Genomic DNA, 23621 nt, shown 5'->3' on the forward strand with positions numbered 1-23621 from the left:
GACCATCTGGAAGAAGATAGTGTCAAGATCAAGGACTTTCAAGTTAGTAAAATAAATGTTTTGACGTTTTAATGTCATCGTGGATGAGACCATCACATGCAAAGGAACAGCATAGTGATGTCCAGAGAAGGTTGTGACATTGGCTGAATGGCTGTTGCATCCGTTGCATGTCTGGTCCAACTGATTCAAGATTATGCCCAGGGCTGCATGTGTGGAGACAGCTAGGATTGCTCAATGTGTGTCTGTGTGTCTTGTAACATTTAGCCTGAAAGTGAGCTCTAAACAATTATCTTCACAATGTGTGCAGGAAGGAAGCTGCTGGTGCACCTGTCAGAGTAGAAGAGAAGTTAACAGAGGAGGTGATGATGAAGATGAAGATCTACCTGCTGCAGAACCAAGAGGACTCAATGAATGAACCTACTGATGTAGGTATTGTGATTAAGGGCATCACTGCCCTCAACAATCTTGGGGATCTGCTGCTATCTGTTGGGACTGTTCTGTTCTATTTCAGCCAAAGTTCAGAGACTGAAAAAATGTCTGCTTGCCGACTACTGTTCAGCAAGATGCTCTCAGAACGTGGGTATAACCTACTGCAAGTGGATTTATTGTCAAAACAGCATTTTTGCAATGGTATTTGTTGCTGATAGTAATTAGTTAATGTAAAGTGTTTGTTTCTGGTGCATTCGAGTCATAATGCAAACAGGTCAGTTTAGCATATAGACATTACACGTGTGCATAGTCAATATGTTTAAATGTTGAGCTACTGTAAATGCTTATTTATTATTTCATATTCCAAGTTGTGATTTCCTTTCATGCCAAATGGCCTCTGACTGTCTTCTTTAATGTATTTTGTGGTTATGACTTACTGTTTATTTGATGGGCTCATTGTTCTTATGGTGCATAATGTTTGACAGACTGCTTACTTACAGTATGCACAGTTCAATTAGAGGTACTTATATACAGTATTGTGAACACACACTGCTCTTTAGTAAACAGAACATTTTAAAAGTGTCAGGGATACCCCTTTCCTGATCATTATCTTTAAACATATTGTTTTTGCAGGCATTGTTGCATGTCATTTACATACTAAAGTATGTTGAATGTTCATACTTGATGTGGTGTTACACTGGTCAAAATTAGTTGATTAAAAACATAATTATCTGCATAATTATTTCATGTGTATTCATTTGACATCATGTACTCCTGGAGTAAAAGGTAAAGTAAATGAAAGGGGTAAAATGGTACTATATGAATTAAATCAATAAAAGTAAATTAATAGAGTAAATGTGACATATTTGTTTTGTTAAATCATACTCTAATATTCAATTAGATCTACTTAATATTTCAATTTATTTACTTGTAGTCTTTTGTGGCATTGACTGAATAATTTAATTATATCTACTCAATTTCTTTAGGTCAGTGTACTCAATTTTAGTTGTTAATAAGTACGTAAAAGTTTTGGTTACTTTTACTCAAATTAATTGAGTTTCATTTACCTGATTTCATATCAGTAATATTTACTCAATATTTTTGAGTGTAAAAATGTTTCACCAATAAAATTGAGTAGAGCCTAGTTTTTGTTCTAACTAGCACTACTCTCCTCTCCAGTGGTGAGGAAGTTACTATACAATTAGTTAACTAGTCTTATTGCACGGCTTGTTTGAATGCTTGATTCTGATTGGTCAATCGCTGAAATCAGCGGTCTGGTATTTCTGGATAACAGACCGCTCCGCTTGATAACAGACCGCTGCCTAATCAAAGGCTCAGAGCACCTGCTGCACTGAGGCTGCACTGCGTGAATCTTGTGCTGTATCCAACATGTCAGCCATGTAAACAAACACACAGCGACATTTAGAACTAAACGTTGCTCTCAAGAACGTTTTTGAAAACATTTGAAGCGAGAAATAGACAATGCAGTAACCAAATATGGATTCTTGATCAACACTTCCTTGTTTGCGTCGAGGCGACGTTGTGCTCTGCGGACGGCCAGTGAAACACTTTAAGTACTGTAAGCAAGGAAATATGTTGTTGTTTTTTTACTTAGGTCAATGTATTCATTTATTTTGTAAGTAACCATGCAATAGGCGGGATAACATCTCGCTCAGAGGTCATTATCGAGTGATAGGAGCCCTTCAGGTTGATATGCCACCTCCGCTACTCAAAAAGCATTAAGCATTAAGCAATGTATTTACTGCATTGTAAAAGTAACTAGTTGCATTACTACTGTAGTTACTTTTGTGTTACTTATTTATTTACTTGTTTAATTGTTTATTTATTTTGCTTCAATATTAATGTATACATTTTCATGTTGCTGCCTGCAGCACAAGATGGCAACTCTCAACAATCTGTTGTAGCTCACTATGACGAAAACTAGTAGAATCATGTCTTCTGACTGGAGCAGACGGCTCAACATCATCTTGAACGTACGTGCCTCCGTACTGGCAGAACTGTCAATCACAGCGACTACTGGCCAATCACAGCACATCCTTACGGGGTCTTGCTCACACCAGCGGTAGCCTACTAACGCCAGTCACATCTGTGACATCCAAACACTATGTTTTACTAACTTGCACATGGAAACATGCACATTGAAATCCTGGCGTTCATTTGACTCCATTTGGTCCATTTGTAAAGGCTTGCAGAGTTACTATACAAATGGATAAATACACAAAGAGGATTTACTGTGTGTCAGGCGACTGGCCAAAGCTGTTATTTTCATCTTTGCTATAGCAATTAGCTATACTGTCTCTGAGATCCAGCTATCAACGACACATCTACTGCACACCACAGGTCATTATTCAAACATCTCCTCTTTATTTAGCAACAGAATACATCCACTAAATCATGGAAAACACATAAAATATATAAATCCCTGTAAAGCACAAACAACTTACTGAAGAGAAATGTGTGCACTTAAATGCACAGTAGGAAAACGCGCGCACACACACACACACACACACACACACACACACACACACACACACACACACACACACACACACACACACACACACACACACACACACACACACACACACACACACACACTCTCTGATTCTGTGATGCAGAACATTTTAAGATTAAACGGTAATGTAGAATCAATGTCTATGTTTGACCTCCATTAAACAGCATGAAAAGAGCTATTAGTGTGTGTGTGTGTGTGTGTGTGTGTGTGTGTGTGTGTGTGTGTGTGTGTGTGTGTGCGTGCGTGCGTGCGTGCGTGCGTGCGTGCGTGCGTGCGTGCGTGCGTGCGTGCGTGCGTGTGCGTGCGCGTGTGAGCATGCATGTGCGTGTGCGCGTGTGCGTGTGTGTGGCCGTCATGGGGGGATTCATCATATGGGTAATCAAAAGCTATAAAAGCATGTGAATGGCAGGCTTAGAAGCCCCTCAGGGGAGGGTCTCTAAGCACATGCTCTCTGATATGAAGGATCAGATATATCAGGCTGCGGTCTCACTCTGGGTTCATCCCAAATGGGGATGCATAGAAATATAAGACACGTACACATAGCAAGCATATGTCTCCGCATTCATATTTATATCTTGCTGAGGAGATCTATTCACACACACACACACACACGCACACACACACACACACACACACACGCACACGCACACGCACACACACACACACACACACACACACACACACACACACACACACACACACACACACACACAGTAAATGCTAACCTACCTCTCCCAGAAGAGGTGTTTTCCCATCTGACTCAGTGACCCAGGCATTCTTCTCTGTTCCACGGTCATAGGAGTCATACGGTGCATTCCCTACCCTCCTACTGGTGGCGACTGCTGGATCCTGGGGGTGACAATAAATTAAGTTAATACAGAACTGGAATGGCTTACAGGCCCTTCCCACTTGTAAGTTGGATGGTAGGCCAACACCTTGGCTAGTTGTGCCTTTTGTCTTTACCAGGTCAGTTGTGCCTTTTGTCTTTTTTTTGATAATTATTTTTTAATAATTCAAATAGCCGATCTACAAGCTCACAACATGTCATTGTAGATTGGTTAGTTGAACAATTTTAAAATGTTTTTTCAAAATAGTAACAAAAAGTCAAAGAAGTTGTAAGGCACTGCCTGAGTAGGCTACCCATTCTGGGGAAGACCTCTGCTCCGTGAAGAGCCATTTTCCAGTTTAGTCTACATTCACTATATGGTCAACTGAGGATTATAGGGTTATCTTGTCTGACTTACATCGTTCCCGAGTGGTCTAGTATCTTACAATCTTTAATGAATCAGGTGCATCGTACCAGGATAAGGATGTATCTCTGGCCCTTGTCATGCAGGTAGTCGGCAAACTGAGGCAGATCTCTGAACTTGACGTGGTCATAAGTGAAGTCCTTTTTGTCCTCCATGTAGTCTATGTCGGTGTACTGAATATCCTGGAAGTAGAACACAAGAGGATATTAGTAAAAGGTGTTATGAATTGCATGGTGTCTGTATACTGTAGAACAGCAGGGATACTCAAACCACGTCTCAACTTGTGGGCCACATTACAAAAATGCCAAGAGGCCACGGGCCAGTTGATAAAATAACATTACTTGATAACATAATTTATAATCAAGTAATTTACTATATTTTATCTCTTTTTAATAATTAGCATATTCCACACAAACACTAAAACAAACTATTGTACATTTGTCTGGATTTGTTGTCAATCTGTCTGCCTGCTATCAAGTGGGTTAACTTAAAGATAGCTGAGCACATCTCTCTTTCAATTGCTTCACAATATTATTTATGACTTGGCCCACTTTCAACATGAATAGGTTTTTACAAAAAACAAACATGTGAAAATAGATAGTTATGGCTAAGGAAAATAAAATAAAATCAAATCAAACTATCGACTTAAAATAGATTTCCCAGATTGTTTAGCTACCAAATGGCTAATGATGCAGTTGTTAAGTAGAGCTACAGTACAGTATCTCTCTTTCATTTGATTTGCATTAGGCCTACAATGTCGTTCAAAAAAAAAAAAGAGGCGAAAATCTGCGATTTCAATTCAAGATGTTTTGGCCATTATCTCTGGAACGGAAGGTCCAATCTGCTCAGTTTAAAGCTTGTTGGACGTTGCTTGCGTGACTTCGAGGACATTAAGCTGGTGGGCCAGTCAAAATTGCTGTCGAAACTGCTGTAGAAAATGGAAGATGTGACCGTGCAAACTACAAACAATATTTCAGTTGGACAAGCATTCAGCATGTCGTTATATAACTGTGATCAATGAGCATCCATCCATTTTGCCTTTTTATAAACATTACTGTTTAATGAAATTTCACAGAAGGGGCAGCTTATTTTGGGTTCTTGGCATGAAAAGAATTAGCAACCCCTGGCCTATGACAAAGAAGAAATATCACATTGTCATTATAGACACAATCTCTCGAGACAAGAATCAATGATGGCTACGCAGAAAAGGGACAAGTGGGCGGTCCCTTTTCGTGACGATGGCTAGCCAGAATGTTAGACATGGTGACCCACCCACAGCTGTTGTATGGTAAAAAGGGGAGGGGATGATTCTATCACTAAAGTGGTGTATTTCGATTGGGCCTTTAGACTCAGAGGCTTTCAGCTTTCAGGAAGAAACCAAACATACACAGGGAAGACATATTTGCATATTATAACCTCACCTGGGGGTCTATTAGAGTAATGTTAACTCCATAGACACATACAAAACAGAAAAAGTACAAAACTATGGCACCGCATCTTTAAAAAACGACATTAGATTCCCCATTGTCACCATAAAATAAAAAAAAAGCAAAATGGCTCACCTATTGTACATTTTTATTACCATCATTCAATTTGGAGTAATACTTCAACAATGGCTACAGTTGCCACTCATTCCTTAGACACCGGAATAGGAAAGCCTGCATGGTTTACTGAGTAAATTGCCACAAACATACATGGAAGAATATAACACAAATTGGAAGTGGAAAATATTGGTCTGTGCTTAAAAAAGAAAATCATGAATTAAAATCGCCTGGAGCTAAAACAGGAAATCACTGCTTAGCTTAAATGTATACTTTTAGCATAGCTTAAGTATTTAGGCTTGTACAGGAAGAACATTACACCAACTCTTCCACTCTGGTTTTACTGATAGCCTACCTTAGTTCCAAAGTGAAATGGCCCCTGGCTAGGCTACTGCTACAAAGGATCCAACCGCCAAGAAAGAGTTGACCCAGATAACCAATGTTGTGCTGTACCACATGTGTTACATAAGTCTCTTGATGTCTTTATTCAAAATACTCTACTGTACATCTCATCAAAAATTCCAACCCTAATTGGAAATGCTAACATGGCACACAGCTCCCATGTATTTAAAAGTGATATCTGCATTCGAATAGGCAACCAATGTATTCAAGGTGACACTTATTATGTGTTAATGTGCCCACTCATGCCTGTATGTAACTTGGACTCATCCACTCAAATATTTGCATTTGCAACACTTTAATTAATGCATCCCGCCTCTATAGCCTGGCAACTGTAGATCACCGTTGCTCAAACAGCGTTCCGCAGACCACTGTCCAATAAAAGAGTATAGCCGCACGCACACTGCCGAGGAAAAATGTATTGGAACACAGAGAAGACCAACCTTTCAGGGACTTCACTTAACAGACCACTGTCACCATGACGCCGCCATATCCATATAAGGAGTTCCCAACACCCAAAATGAGGTGTGTTGTCTAACCTCAATGTGTCTTGATGGCATCAGGTGCAAACAAATCAGTCAGCTCCATTAACATAATCAGAATAAACTAAAATAAGCTACCGGTCCCGATATCTCCGGTAAGCTAATCAGCCTCGGCCTTTAGTTGAAAAAAAAGAGACCCTGTTAGGCTACCTGGTTGCGCGTGGCTAAGCGTCACAATAAGTCAAGTTGCTTTTGCAGCTAGCTTCTCTGTCAGCTGGCATGTGTCCATTCAGTCGGTGGACCTTGATGTAAGTGCTAGCATTTTGGCTAATGTGTTTCAGAACTTTGTGAGGACCGTGTAAATGTCAGAAAGAACAAAGTAGTACGCACATCTTGTAAAAGATTTTCCGGGTGCTGAGCAAAAAAACGTGTAAATGTTATCACAACGTTTCGGGTTTGGGTGTGTCTGCATGCTCGTCCTCTCTCTCTGCCTGTCTGTTGGCTGCCAAATTCTTCTCCGTATCGATGGAGCAGATGGTTGGCGAGCCCTGCCAGATCTTTCCCCCTAATGGTAATCAGCTCCAGACATATTAGGGAGAATGTGATAATGCCCTCTGTGGTCTATCTGATGGATATCAAATATGTCCCCGAGTACAGAAAGAGTGGAACCAGCTGCATCCTAATGCGTTTCAGACAGGGAAGACATATTGGCGATTATCAGAGTGAAATATTGAAAGGGGGGTCAGGCGCTTTGTCTGTGGGTGAATAGTCAGATCACATAATTTCAAACTGTCTTGGCTATTGTCAGGGGCGTCACACCAAATTCTGGGCCCTGGGTACAAGGATTCACTGCGGGCCCCCCATGAATGTTAACTATTGAAAAATAGCAGATATACAAGCTTGTAGATCTGCTATTTTTGAAAAATTGTGAAAATGCAAGAAAAAGTGCAAGAAACCTATGTCAAGGACCCCCAAGCCAAGATGATATGTATTTGGCCACGGACCCCCATCTCAAAATATTTAGTTCCAGGGACCCCCAGAAGCAAAATTTGAGTTAGAAATGTTCGCTTAAAAAATACATATATTCAAAGATTTTCACACATTTTCACAACTTTTCAAAAATAGCAGATCTACAAGCTCGCAGCGCGGCACTCGGTGCCGCGCTGTGAGCTTGTATATCTGCTATTTTTCAATAGATAAAGTTATTAGGGCCCCTCCACCTTGGGCCCTAGTAACTCAGTCCCACTTTCCTACCCCTTGTGACGCCCCTGGCTATTGTTACCGTCGCTGCCGTTGGTGTTGCATATTATTGTGTTGGAGCTGTCCTACACGGTCATTCAGAGATTACGATGTCAGGGCTCACCACATTCCTTGATTTACATTTCACCTGACCTTTGTTATGCAGTCGTATTCTGAGGCTTTGTACCTGCACACAGGCCTGGCCTGTCGCAGATGGCAATCATATGAGTTAATCGCAATTATTTTGGCTATAATAAGGTATAATTGTCATTATAGTTTCCATGTTGGAAAATGTTAATACATTTTCAAACATAAAAAAAAAAAAATGCAGAAACAGCAGATCAAAAGCTGAAAATGCATTGTTGTGTGTTGTGGGCTTGTAGTTATCTCGGCAAATGTTTAATTTCTTTGTCATATCGTCATATTTTCCCAGAGTGAAAAAAAAAGACAGTATGTCCTGATATTCAATGCCAAAACACACATTTAAATCGTTAATCAAAATTATTTGAGTGACAATTAATCGCCTGTCATGATCGTGACAGCCCTACCTGCATGATCAGTTATGCTCTACCACAGTAGCTCTCGTGCATTTTCATGTGAGGACCCCCAAATTGATATGTATTTTGCCTCGGACCCAAATCTCAAAATATTTTGTGCCAGGGACCATAATACCATCATAAAATGTTTAAATTATTCAAAATTATGTAATAAAAGAACGGACACAGACAGCCTCCGTTTTTTGGTGCTGAGCCAAACTGCAAGAACAGAATCATTAAATACAAAAGGTGACACAATTTAGTGACTTTCACTTTTTTGAAAAAGACTGCAAGGTCGAAAGCCCCCTCTTGTTTTTAATTATTCAAACTTTCCCTTTTTTTCAGATCTACAAGCTTTTAGATCTGCTCTTTTCGAATGGCCAAAGTACAAAATGAAAGTGGTCAAGGTGGGTTTCTCTTTTTGCTGGGGACCAACTGGGACACCTTCAAGGACCCCTGGGTGTCCCTGGACCTCACTTTGAAAACCACTGCGCTGAGGCAGGGAAAAGTATCCTGGCACTGGCGTGGAGGAACGTGTGAGTGATCCCACGTGATCAGTCTGCCAATGCCAGGCTAAGGAAAAGGTGATATTTATTTTCGAGGGGAAATGGTTTGCAGAGGACAATTCAGGTCAGGATAAAAAACAAAGGGAACCCAGTTGATTGATCTTCGATCATCACTAATGTTCGGAGACGCTTGATAACTACCGGTCCACAAGATTGAGCTGGGGGGCCGGCCTTTAGTACACTCTCCATTATTTGACGGAAAGCTGGATTATCCCGTCAAGCTAAAGGCCACCCCTATCCGTCCGAAAGTCTATCGAGCCCCCTGCTTCAACGTTCATATCACGTTTCTGTTGACAATATAATGGTTAAGCCTCCTGCCTCTGAACCACGTCCGCAGAGGAAGAGATGTTCAGATTTAACAAGCAGTGGGCATTCTGGGCAAGGTTGAGCATTGACGGCCTTCAATTTCCACCTAACAGTGACATAGTAGCTGTTATTGTGGAAGTCCACAAATCCCTCCCAGTACATAATGTCACTTGTAGAAGCAGTGAAAAAGTTTGTCACAACATTTCCTCTTGGGTTGAAGTAACCGTGATGAGGAAATACTAAAAAAGGGAGACTGCACCCCATTCTGCTGTGACTTAAACACATACACACACAAACACATACATTTGAGAAAAGGTGTCACACGCACGCACGCACGCACGCACACACGAGAACATCAATTGCACATCTGAAAATTATAATGAGTTGCTCATCATGAAAAAAAAACTAAAATAAAAAAGGGATCATTGTGTTCTTCCTGAGGGCTTGAATTCTACCCCTGTACTGCTGGAATTTCCTTCTTTCCGAGAGAGATCAATGGAAACGGAAAAAAAGGAAAAGGTGAAAGCCATATCGCATGTCTCTGGTTCCCAGAGAGGTGTTGATGGGTAATGATCCCAGGCTTGTGATACTGTCGGTGGATTATGCCCTGTGGCCTCTCACTAACAGTCTGTGTATCGGCTGATAACAGCGCTTACAGTAAGACCCAAAGAGTATTTTCTGCTCTGTGTGTGCATGCCTGTGAATGTGCAAAGATGTGTGTTTGTTTGTGTGTGTGTGTGTATGTGTGTGTGTGTGTGTGTGTGTGTGTGTGTGCGTGCGTGCGTGCGTGCGTGCGTGCGTGCGTGCGTGCGTGCGTGCGTGCGTGCGTGGGTGCGTGCGTGCGTGCGTGCGTGCGTGTGTGTGTGCGTGCGTGCGTGTGTGTGCGTGCGTGTGTGTGCGTGCGTGTGTGCCTATCTATGTATGTGTATAAGTAGATGTGTGTCTATCTATGTTCCTATGCATATGTTCATGATTGCTTTTGTGCATACATGGGTGCGTGGCTGAATGATGGACATATATGGAGATAGAAAAAGAACTTTGACATTGACACATTAACATGTAAGTCAGTCTTTATAGTGCCAGTAAACACTGCGGTGTTGACTTATAACACTACGTGACAAGAATATCTCCTCTCCTGATTTGACTTTCATGCCAGCAAGAGACTGTGATGCCAATGGAGTAAACCATTTTAGTGTAGTACCAGTTCCTTTCCTCAATAGCATAATATAAATTATGTTACATCAATTGAGCCATGTCTGCAGCTTTTTTAATGTGCAGTTATGAAACTTTAATTAGTGTCGTTGTTATAACCATGATAGCCTGTGTCATCTTTAACAACAGACAATGATGTACCTCTCATGACTCTATACAGAGTAGGGATGGGACGATACGCGTTATTATCGTTTATCGCGATAAAAAACACTCACGATAATCGTATCGTGGAGATTTCAATTATCGTCCTCCGTCATGCACTGGGATCAATTCACCTTTATGCCGAGTGCATATCCGGTACCACTTAAACCCTCTATAAGTGGTAGAAGGTACTTATAATATACGTACTTGATACAGTCTTTTTCCCCCCCCGGTCTCTAACAAATCTCTTTGCCAAAAAATGTCCGATCTACAAGCTCACAACACGTTGCAGCGCGACCCGTTGTGAGCTTGTAGATCTGCTATTTTTTGGCAAATGTTCCGGCCCAGGATAATGGATTTTGATTATCGCGATAATATCGTAAATCGCGATTTCTTTTGTCACACTAATCATGATATGACATTTTCATATTGGCCCATCCCTAATACACAGCCTCATGTTCATGTAAAGCTATATTCACCATGCTAGACAGACTGAGGGAGTCAAATGGAACAAAAGGTTGTCCCCAATCCATTTTCTTTTTTTTTGTGCAGCAGGCTAATTGTCCCATTCCTCTTCCTATTCACAGGCTTTTTAAGGCCAGGATCAATGGGGAACATTTTGGGCTAACCAAGGAAGTTAATTTGGCATGCACCGTGAAGAGGAATTGCTAGCTTGAACAAAATCAATATGATTAACAGGGTGGACATTAACAAGAATAGCATCATAATAAGCATACAGTTTGGGATATTTTTCCAGCAAAACTGCCCCTCACTGAAGCCTACAATTACTAGCTGTACCGGTATGTCATAGACCAAATGATGGTCCCAGTCTACGGTAGCTGGTTTCTCTCCAGACAGGGAGGGAGGGACGGAGGGACGGACATTGTAGAGTAACATAAAACATTATTATTATTATTGCAATATACAACTACTGTATGCCAGTTCTTTAACTGTGTACACACACACGCACGCACGCACGCACGCACGCACGCACGCACGCACGCACGCACGCACGCACGCACGCACGCACGCACGCACGCACGCACGCACACACACACACACACACACACACACACACACACACACACACACACACACACACACACACACACACACACACACACACACACACACACACACCCCCCAATATGGAGACAAATTATACACTCTCTAAATAAAGTTGAACCACATTCAATGCTGCGTCCCTTTTGGGATGTCATTATAGGCTCTAAAATACATTTTAAAAAAATCAAAAATTGCAGATTACAACGCGTCAAATCGTGCGCTTGTAGATCACCTTGAATGTTTGACTGCCCATTGCTGTGACTTGGGCACAAAATGTTTGAAAACCACTGACAAAGAGAGGCAAATGGACAGGAGATATAGTAGACAGTCAGATGGGATCTTACATATGGTAGTCCTACAGCGCGGTTCCTCTCCACTGTTTTCTTCACCTCCGCCAGACTCCCGTAGTTCCAGCGAGAAATCTGGAAACCCAAGGACCAGTAGGGAGGAATAACAGGCCTGCCAATCAACTGGAAACGCACGCACACACACACACACACACACACACACACACACACACACACACGCTTCATTTATCATGAAATGGTTAGAACTATGTCTAATGTACATGCATCACATAAATACTGAAATGTTATAGATATTAAATTTTAGTTACACAGTACACGCATAGCTGACACTCTGGTGCGTTTACAGTATGAGTGAACAGGCAGAGGGCCAGTGTATTGTTTAAGAACCCATTAACAGCTACAGTAGCCTACATTAAACACTTAAATCCCAAATGTAGTCTATATATACTAGGTATGCTCCCTTTTCCCTTCCACACCAAATCTCCCCGCCGATAATAGCTGGTCTACAAGCTCACAACACAGCTTGTATATCGGCTATTCACACTGAATGTACTGTATGCTCCAGAATAGATACGGTACATATTACATAATGATTTTTCTGATAATGATCTTTCTGTCCTGGTGGTTGAACCACCGGGACAACCTGCTTACCCCTCAAGAGCATGGAGTGAAAATGGAGTCAAAATGATTAATGATATATTGTATGACAGAGTCATAGTTTAATAACATTTCTACACATCTGTTGCACATTGAAGTTCCCAAAAAAGCTGTTTTTCCTGAGAGTGTTTTTCACAGTCATTATGTATAGCTGTGCCTCACCAGCGTGAACTCTTGCACCACTTGTTCTGGTGTGTCTCCGAAAAGTATGTAGAAGTCCAGAACTCCTCCAATAGTTCTGTAGGTCACGGCAGGAGCCGGCTGCAGTGTCACCTCTAAAAGAGAAAAAGAGAAACGCACGCACGCACGCACGCGCGTGCACGCACACACACACACACACACACACACACACACACACACACACACACACACACACACACACACACACACACACACACACACACACACACACACACACACACACACACACACACACACACACGTGCTGCTGTGAACAAGATCTTACAATTAAGCATTGCTGCTTCCTTCAAATTGTTACTGCTAGCAAACAAATAAAAATGTGTATGTCAGTACATTGCTTCAAGTGGCTTTAGTCTTTGACTTATAGCAAAGGACAGCGCAGACATCTGCTTTAACGTTGAACTTCTTCATGTGTATTTCTTTTGCTGAGTATTAAAATATCCGTTTTGTGTGTGTGTGTGTGTGTGTGTGTGTGTGTGTGTAGACCCTACCCATAGCATTGCTGTTCATAAGAAAGACTCCAAATGACTTTCCGCTCTGGTCTTCCAGACACAGGAAGAATGGATAGTGTCCGTAGAGGTTGTGTGTTCCCTGCAGGAAGAAAGATATATCGTCGTTGTCGGGTAGAAACCTTGCATGTCCAAAACTCTTCGTTTTGCATTTATAATTTTATATAAAATAAATGCGATGGCCTTGTATGAAGCAGGGCTTTACTTGAAAAAACATACACATTTGAAACTTGGAGATAGAAGGTTTCTGCCCGACAGTGATAAAAGGTAAACTGAGGAAACAACTTTGCCAATCAGCAAAATTTCCCCTATTTCCCCTATTCTATTAAAGGAGTTCCAATTATGACCCCGTTTGGAAGCAAGAAAAACATGTGAGAATTAGTATTTGTTTAACTGGGCCCATTTAGGTACACGTTTTTTCATACTTGTGTGTTTGTGTGGTGGTGTGTGTCCTTTTTCATACCCCATTGGGGAACGCATCTCTTGTGAATATGGGCCAAGTTCTCCAATTTGTGTCATGGCGATAGTTTCTATGGACATGTTCTCCTAGTCCATAAATATTATGGGATGGCAGCCTGGCAGAGATCTGCAGATACTGGTCAGCAAACACCAGTGGACCCATCGTGGTGTCAAACCTAGACGTGTCAGAGAAAGAGCAGGTGATTAAGACAGGTAGGAGAAACAACAGGCAGGAGACAGGCAAGGGCTCTGTGTTTCCTCTCAGCTTCACAACAAGAGATACAACACTGGTAAGAAAACAACCGTATATAGCCGCCAAAATAAAGACCTGCAGCAACAGAAAATGACATGTGAAAAGAACTGTCACCGTGTGAAGAAAACAAGTTCACATTTGACGAGCAGGAACAGACCCAGGTTCACTCTGGGGATAGCCTTTAGTCAAACAATACACTTTAGCTTGGTGTATTTCAAGTGCAGAGATAATGGGATTAAGTGCACGTGTGGTGAAGAAAAGCGAATGTGTCCAGTTTCTAATAGCTTTTTATCACTCAGAGAGGATGGCAGAGAGCAAGCTGATACTCTCACTGCAATTATCCCACATACTTAACAATTACCCGCTCTGTCCCCTGCAGGGGTAACGAGTTAGGAAATGCTACGATTATGTAATTTAATGGAGAAGTGTAACATGTTACTGTTTGAAATGTAATATTATTATATTAGAGTTTGTGTTGTTCAAGTGATCACAAAATGTGCTGCGAGGTTTAAACCTGTATAAACCACAGCAAACTGTTCATTCTACACCCATAACATGTCAGTGGAAGGTTTAACATTTTCAGGACACAAATATTCCCGCTATTTCATCTTATTGAAAAGACAGAGTAAGACAAGAGTGAATTTTAAGCTGTATCCAAACAAGGTATCTAGTGCTGGTTATTGCAACCAGCACTTTCAGCACCTAAAAAACAACACAAAACAAGCAGTGTGTGATAAGCCAGACCCTGGTAGCATAACCAGTCTAGAGCATGGGGTCAGAGGAGTGGATAGACAGAGAAGCTGAAGTAGTAGAGGTGGACAAATATTTCGTATTTTTTATACTGTGTGTTACTGTTCGTGAAATGTTGCTTGAAGCCAAAGAATGGCACAGAAAGAAATCAGATTGCAATAGGCGGTCTGGTTTTGCACAAGGTTGAGCAGCAACTTCTTCTTCTTTCGGCTAATTCCCATGGGTGTCGCCACAGCCGATCCATCCATTTCTTTTCTGTGCATATTCCTTGGTGGCTCCAGCCACCTGCATGTCCTCTCTCACTGAATCCATAAACCTCCTATTTGGCCTTCCTCTTCCTCAGCATGGCTGTCTTAAACATCTTCTCTCTCACTCTTGCTGGTATACCCTTCGGTCACAAATCCCTCTGGACACTTTCCTTCATCCATTCCCCATGCATTCTCTTCTTCACCTCTCCCCGTTACTTTGGATAGTTGACTCTATTTCTATTTAAACTCCTTCACCTTCTCCACTTCTACTCCTTGCATCCTCACTGTTCTACTGCCCTCTCTCTCGTTCACCCGCTCTGCAGTGAGCCACTTATTGCTGGGAGGAGTGAATTATCAAGGTATCCACATCAAGGTATAACAATTGGTCACTCAGTCAGTCCTTCAGTGCGGCGACTGCAGTCGTTATGTTGGGATCAAAGGCCCAGGCTAAACAAAGCAGAGCAGCATATCCAAACTCAGGTGTGCAAATTAGTGAAATGCAGGGGGGATAAAACAGACAATAGAGAGACAGCAGCACAGTGTGTATGAGTAGTGGCTAAAGCTACTGTAAAACCAGTAGTAAACGCCAGTTAGAAAAAGGAGAGGCAAGCAGTGGTTATTCTCAAGGTTTACAGGTCCTTTCCTGAGCTGAGGTCACACAGAGCAGCACGATCAACAAAGAGTTAACTTCACAGCAAAACAAGCTTGCAATAAAAGGTTGAGCAGCAACAATGATCAGGGGCGTCACAAGCGGTAGGAAAGTGGGACTGAGTTACTAGGGCCCAAGGTGGTGGAGGGTCCTTAATTATTTTATACTTTAGCTATTGAAAAATAGCAGATATACAAGCTCACAGCGCGGCACCGAGTGCCGCGCTGCGAGCTTGTAGATCTGCTATTTTTGAAAAGTCGTGAAAATGTGTGCAAATCTTTGAATAGGTCTATATGTATTTTTAAGCGAACATTTGTAACTCAAATTTTGCTTCTGGGGGGGGTCCCTGGAACTAAATATTTTGAGATGAGGGTCCGTGGCCAAATACATATAATTTTGGGGGTCCTTCACATGAAAAGGTTTGAGCTCCACTGACATCGAAACATAGATTTTTCAAAAAACCTTAGAAGGATTTGAAATATTCAAAGATTTTCATATGATTTTTCAAAAAATAGCAGATCTACAAGCTCGCAGCGCGGCACTCGGTGCCGCGCTGTGAGCTTGTATATCTGCTATTTTTCAATAGTTAAAGCACAGGGGCCCCACAGTGAATCCTTGTACCCGGGGCCCAGAATTTGGTGCGACACCCCTGACAATGATGGATTATCATTCACACTAACTTTAGTGCCACCAGTAAAGGCAGGCAAGATTATATGGTGGGTTGTTGATCACCTAAGGATAATGTGACAATACATCTGTGTGATTCTCTAACCAAACATACAGTAGGCCTACATGCACAAGAAATGTTGGGACATCATGCATGGCAGGTCCGGATAGTCTGATTGAAACGATATATATTCTAATCACTTTTTTTCTTGCTTGTTAGCTCCTGTTACTACGTTTCATAGTAGCCTTGGCCATTTTAACATTCTCTGGGAAGGTGTTCTATAGGTTATCAAACTTTTCAGGCCGCGACCCCCAAAATAATCATATTTGAACTGGGGTCCCTCCCCTAGCCTGGTTCCAGCCCATTGACCCGCCCACTCTCAGAGTGGACTGTTTCTCTGGTCTGGAATTGTGTTCATAATAAGTGATTTCTGGAGCCGAAATGACGGCTCCTCCAATTAGCGCAGGGGGTGGGGGTGGGTTTAACAAATAACCAACCCGTGCCGTCAAAGTCCCTCCCCTCCAGAAATCGCTCAAACAGGGCACAATGTCAGACTCAAGCTTCAGCTGAGTCTGAAATCAGGCTATCCCTCCCCCACCCTAGAGTTGAGGCATAACATTTTGTATAACACAGTGCTGTTGTGAAAATAGCAGATCTACATGCTCACAATGCAACGTAGATCGGCTATTTTCACAATTTCTGCATCTAATATTTGACAGTTTGGCCAATGTCTAATTTGTCATTTTAGAGGTATTGAAAAGTCCTTAAATTGTCACTTTAGAAATGTGCAGATACTCTATACACTTAAACTTTATCCTTTAATAAAATAATTTGGGGACCCTGGCCCTGGGGGTCCCGACCCACAGGTTGAGAACCACTGTTCTATAGACTGGGGGCGCTGATGGCCAACACTCTGTCATCTTTGTTTTTCAATGTGGCTCTAGGAACCACCAGGAGAGCAGCATTTGAGGACCTCAGGGCCTGTGACTGCACATGGGGAGTTAAAAGGTCAGAATCAGAAATATACTGGCGTCTACTCTGGGGCCAAACCGTTCCAGGCTTTAAAAGTTGTGATAAAAAGTTTAAAATCAACTCTAAAACTAACAGGCAGCCAGGGCAAAGATGAAAGGACAGGTTTAATATGCTCTCGTTTTCTGGTACCTGTTAAAATCCTGGCGGCTGCATTTTGGATTCATTGAACAGAGGAGAGAGACTTTTTGCTGCAGATAGACGATGCCATGGGGATTACTTTGGTTTGTGTTGAGTATGAGTATTATTATCAAAACCTTGTAAAAGCTATTTAAATGTAAAATAAACGTGTTAAACATATCAAACAACTAATGTGTGGATTTTACATGTTTGAATTTGGAATGTTGGGCTTCCATTATAAAAAGGGAACCTTGGTTGCGACCATAGGTTGCATTTAGGACCATTTCTGTCCGTCTGTCACACCTCCATGGCTGTGTCAGTCTCTTGTGGTCTATGATGTCATACATCTATGATGTCAGATGTCAGTCATCTCCATATTTGGGAAAATATGGCCACATTATGTCACGCTCCATGTATGGCCAAGACACTTGCAAATTAATTCTGTCCTTGTCATATCTGGGAATGCCCCAGATATGACAATATCTGGGAATACCCTGGGAATTCCAGGAATTCCCAGGCGTGACTGATGCACCGACGCACATGAGCTGCAGGTTTTCAGAATGTCATAGACCACATGAGACTGACACAGCCATGGAGGGTGACATGACTCATGAGGTGTGACAGACGGACAGAAATGGTCCTAAATGCAACCTATAGTTGCAACCAAGGTTCCCTTTTTATAATGGAAGCCCAACATTCCAAATTCAAACATGTAAAATCCACACATTGGTTGTTTGATACGTTTAACACATTTATTTTACATTTAAATAGCTTTTACATGGTTTTGATATGGACACTGCACTATTACATATTTGGATAGATACTGCTATATCGCTTCCTATTGTCATGGGTCTTATCATACAGTAAGTGGTTGGGCAATACAGTGTAAGATCAGTTAATCAATAGGCCTATGGATATTTATGACATTTCAAGTGACCAAGGACATCCTCGTCTATTCACTTCTGTTACATAAACTGAATGTCACATGGTGTTACTTTAACACCATACAGGTTTTTTTTACAAGTAATGGGATTAGTGTAATTGCATTATAAACCTGCAAACTGCATACTGATCAATTTAAATGGCTAACCGGTAACATATTATACTTTAGGTTGAAAGGAGCCTTACTGATACCTGAAGGTTTTAAATGTTAGTAACTGAAAAAGTCAACATGGTTTGTAGGTGGCATAGCACAGTATTTGCTACTGTAGACTGCACGTATATATTTTCCTTGAAGTTGTTAGTTTGTTAAATTGAGTCACAGTGATGATATCCACCACTCTTGAAAAAGCCTTGTGGTCTTACAGCTATCTGACTTATCTTCTATTTGCTCTAGTGTTGTGTCACAAAGTATTTTGTAGTTTGTTGTTTTGATATAATTTGGTTTGCATTTACAGTATTTTGCCTTTATAGCTTCTAGTTCTGGCTCTTGATGACAGATCCCCTTAAGATGTTTTCTTGGTCTTATGATATGTCCTTGGATTCAAAGGGTAAGTAGCACTTACAGGTGTCTGGACCCATCAAGGTTGTTCATGAAAGGAGTAGCTCCGCTCTACTGAGATTATTAAATACATTTAAACTATTGTACAAGAAGATGGCTGCTGCCAACATAACAGTCGCTTATTCTGAAGAAGAAGGCATAAGAAAAATTGCCCAGAATTTATTGCTGAAAGACATTGAAAGCTTACATCAACAAGATTTAAAAGTGAATAGTAACTTTCAGATACTTTCGTCAAAATGCACTGGCATGATTACATTGTCTGATGATTACTAGAGAGAGGGATATTAGTAGAGGAAAAAATAGGCCAGAAGTTGACCATACCCCTACCCGGGGTAGAACAAAACGCGACATAGTTTTTTCATATCTTTAGGATGTCCCTTTCATGAAATGGATTGTCCCGAGTTTTGCTTTTACTGCAAAAGTCATGAAATTGATCCATGAAAGGACTCACCACATAAGCAAAAAAACGCCTTTCCTGAAAGATGGAGTTCCAAGTCAAACCTTTGTCATTTTCTACCTGCAGGTTGTTTTTACATCATACTTGCACAGATGGTCTACAGGTAGTGTCCTTACATCCCAGAACAATCAGAATGCAAAAATATGGTTCCGTTTTGAATCTGCTGCCTTTTATATAAGGACTTTCTATAGGCGGAAATGACTTTCCTAAGGAAAATTCCCCTGTAATCCTTCTATAAGGGGTAGTACAAACTATGACAAAGTTTTTTCATAACTTTTACTTGTCCTCTTCATGAAATAGATGGTCAGTAGTTTTGCTTTTACTGCAAAAGTCATGAAATTGATCCATGAAGGGACTCAACACATAGGCAAAAAACGCCTACCCTGAAAGATGGAGTTCCAAGTCAATCCTTTGTAATTTTCTATTGCTGGTTGTTTTTACCTCATACTTGCACAGATGGTCTACAGGTAGCATCCTTAAATCCCAAAATAATCAGAATGCAAAAAAGTGATTTACCAAGAAAGTGCAGAAATATCCCCACAAGTTATTCATACACCATTTCCACTTACTGGTAGGGAAGGAGCTGGAAACAAGGGCCTATAATAAGCTTTGGGCTTATCAAGCTTGTTATTAAGCATAGCGGCCCATGAGATCATGTTTAAATAATCAAGACAAGAGGCGATCAATACATTGTTACAGTGCTATTCATAATATATAGCCATTTAACACTTACTGCACACTAATGAAAGATTTTCCAAAGATATTAAATGACAACATCTTTTACTTTTGTCAATTCTCATCCTCATAGACAAACTCAGACTCACAACAACTGGCCAATACAAAAAGATACCAGTTCTGTTCAGAATCTCACATCTCACATCTTCCCACAAAATATTATAAAGCGCTCAACAGTGGGCTCGATAAAAGCCCATGGGTCAATAAGCAGGATCGATAAGGTGCTCATTATCAATACAAATTAACAAACTCCATTCAGATTGTCAATAGGGAATACACCAACAACCAAAAGAAACCAGAAGGATATGTCAGAATATGCTTGTATTGTGAATCAGGAGTTTTTTTTTCTTCCCCTCTATCTATTAATACTGTATATGCCTCAAATACAACAAAATGTAGTGGGATTACAATTTGATACCATGTCTCTACACACTTCATAGTCATAGAATCTACGGATGGTTCTCAGGTATAGGTATATATGTGTGCCATTCTTACTGCATGCCAAATAATCAAACAGCAGCTTTTTCTCATTTTAATTTATTTCGTTTATTTCTTTTTCAATATTTTCATATCAACAACTAATTTGAGTGTGATTTTTAATTTTGTCAGGAGATTTTGTGACGTAATCGGCTGTGTATCTATTGGTCAATGGCTGGTCAATGGATTAATTGAATTCCGTCTTACTATTTATGTTATGGTAATAAATATGGTATGATGGTATATATTATTATAATATAAACGGTAAGAAGGAATTCAGTTCCCAGTGGATTACAACCTAGGGCCACTACAATGCTCAACAGTCGAGGCTGGTCCACAAGGCACAAGCTGGTGTAAAAGGATTGTGTCATTTCTTGTTTATTTTAGTTTACAGGCAATGTACTGTAAATACAGGAGCAATATTATGTACAACACAATCCCACAGAGAGACATTGAGGCACGTACTACTTTGACTGCGACAATCCTTATCATAGCAGTAGAGTTGGGTGAGGTCTCTTACTGCTTGGTGGAGGTTATTTTTTGAACAGGACAGGCTTTAGTGATGTATCCTTTAGCATCCAACCCTTCCCAACTGGATTCCACAAAAGGGGTTTGGGGACATGATTGTGGTACCATATACTGTACCAGTTTGGTACATAGCCTGTTGAACATTCAAAAATATCCTCAGTGGGAGGCAGATATGAGACTGGCATGTCTGTCGTTGATGCAAGAATACAACGGAGCTCATCAAGACTAGAACCCACCTGGCCCTTTGCCTTCTTTTTTAGGCCATAGAGAGTGAGGGCATATTGTCTTGAACATCCTGAAGCCTCAGGTAGACTATCTGTCAAGCCAAAGGTTCTCAGACCCTGACCTAATTTATATGTACAGTACTATGGATATACTTGTGTTGCTCGTCTACTAGTACTATGTCAGTCAACAACTCCTAGGAATAGCTGCCATTTTCATGCATGCTGGTCATGGGATAGACAACGATACATCCCAATGTCTGATATTACAAATACATTGGGAGTGGCTTTGTGTGAGAGTCTTCTAGCATGGCACGCATTGACTGGATGCAATGCAACGAGCAGCCTGTTCAGAATAAGCAAGCAATAATACAGATTTCAACAAGCTGGCGAAGCACATTCATGAACTTCAGGATCTGAGAAGCTTTGGCTTACTGCATGCCAAATAATCAAACATTGGTCAGTCTCCCTTACACTGCTCAAAATAGTTGTTGATTGAAAAAGAAATAAATTAAAATGAGAAAAGGCTGCTGATTATTTGGCATTAAGAATGGCGCACAAAGTGTAGTGTATTCTACTGAATATAGGCTTACATACATACTGTACTGCATTTAAGTCTGAATACCATAGACTGCTTATAGAACAATATGTTTGCTGCTTTTGAGGTGAAGAGAATTAGGCCTTGGGATGTAGGGACACTACCTGTAGACCATCTGTGCAATATGAGATAAAACAACCAGCAGGTAGAAAATGACAAAGGATTGACTTGGAACTCCATCTTTCAGGGTAGGCTTTTTTATGGTGAGTACCTTTATGGATCAATTTCATGACTTCTGCAGAAAAAGTAAAACTACTGACCATCCATTTCATGAAGAGGACAAGTAAAAACACTGTCAGGGTTTGTACTATACCCCTTATAGAAGATTATCTCCAGGATCACAGGAATGTCATTTCCGCCAATAGAAAGTCCTTATATTAAAGGCTGCAGATTCAAAACAGAACCATATTTTTGCATTCTGATTGTTCTGGGATGTAAGGACACTACCTGTAGACCATCTGTGCAAGTATGATGTAAAAACAACCTGCAGGTAGAAAATGACAAAGGATTGAATTGGAACCCCATCTTTCAGGGTAGGCGTTTTTTGCCTATGTGGTGAGTCCCTTCATGGATCAATTTCATGACTTTGGCAGTAAAAGTAAAACTCGGGACAGTGCATTTCATGAAGGGGACATCCTAAAGATTTGAAAGAACTATGTCGCGTTTTGTTCTACCCCTTATAGAAGATTATCACCAGACTTACAGGGGAACATTCCTTAGAAATGTAATTTCCGCCTATAGAAAGTCCTTATATAAAAGGCTGCAGATTCAAAACGGAACCATATTTTTGCATTCTGATTGTTCTGGGATGTAAGGACACTACCTGTAGACCATCTGTGCAAGTATGAGGTAAAAACAACCTGCAGGTAGAAAATGACAAAGGATTGACTTGGAACTCCATCTTTCATGATAGGCGTTCTTTTGCCTATGTGATGAGTCCCTTCATGGATCAATTTCATGACTTTTGCAGTCAAAGTAAAACTTGGGACAATCCATTTCATGAAGGGGACATCCTAAAGATATGAAAAAACTATGTCGCGTTTTGTTCTACCCCGGGTAGGGGTACCTCAAAAACTAAGGCTCTTTTTTAGGGTTTTTTCCTCCTCTATATACCGTATGCCCCGGGGCCCAAGAATAAATAAATACAAGTTTAGACATCAATGCTATCCTAAATACATATTTGTTACATCGAAGAGGCCATGAAAGAAAAGTAAGCTCTACAATTGAAAATCACAGATGTGAAGATGAAAATTGCAGATAAACTCTCATATTATGGATGAATTCACAAGGAAACTAAAGGGACTGAAATTTATGAAATTCAAAAGAGATGAAAGCGATTGGATATGGAACAGTCTAGGCATGGAGCACCGAGCAAAGACAAAGAAAAGAACGATCTGCTTCATTGAATCTCTCAAGTGAAGATGATAACTGCATACCACAATACACAAAAAGCATCTAACTCTCTTCTTTTAGCCACTAACCAACTCAAACAGAGGAGGACAGGGACACCCTAGCCTGGCATTGCCAGACTGATCACGTGGGATCACTCACA

The 23621-nt window shown here is 40.9% G+C and overlaps 1 protein-coding gene across 1 annotated transcript in view; it reads right to left on the reverse strand.

Moving 5' to 3' along the window:
• Window positions 1-23621, reverse strand: part of si (sucrase-isomaltase) — a gene marked incomplete at its 5' end in the record, with an annotated part of 111668 nt that overhangs the window by 79976 nt on the left and 8071 nt on the right. The window contains 6 exons of the mRNA XM_080731029.1: window positions 3695-3814; window positions 4266-4397; window positions 12047-12172; window positions 12830-12942; window positions 13360-13459; window positions 13841-14012. Of these exons, the coding sequence (XP_080587155.1) occupies window positions 3695-3814; window positions 4266-4397; window positions 12047-12172; window positions 12830-12942; window positions 13360-13459; window positions 13841-14012 (763 nt within the window). The remainder of the gene's footprint in view (window positions 1-3694; window positions 3815-4265; window positions 4398-12046; window positions 12173-12829; window positions 12943-13359; window positions 13460-13840; window positions 14013-23621) is intronic.

This window comes from Nannobrachium achirus (genome assembly GCF_963921795.1).
Source record: "Nannobrachium achirus genome assembly, chromosome: 8".
Lineage (NCBI taxonomy): Eukaryota > Metazoa > Chordata > Actinopteri > Myctophiformes > Myctophidae > Nannobrachium > Nannobrachium achirus.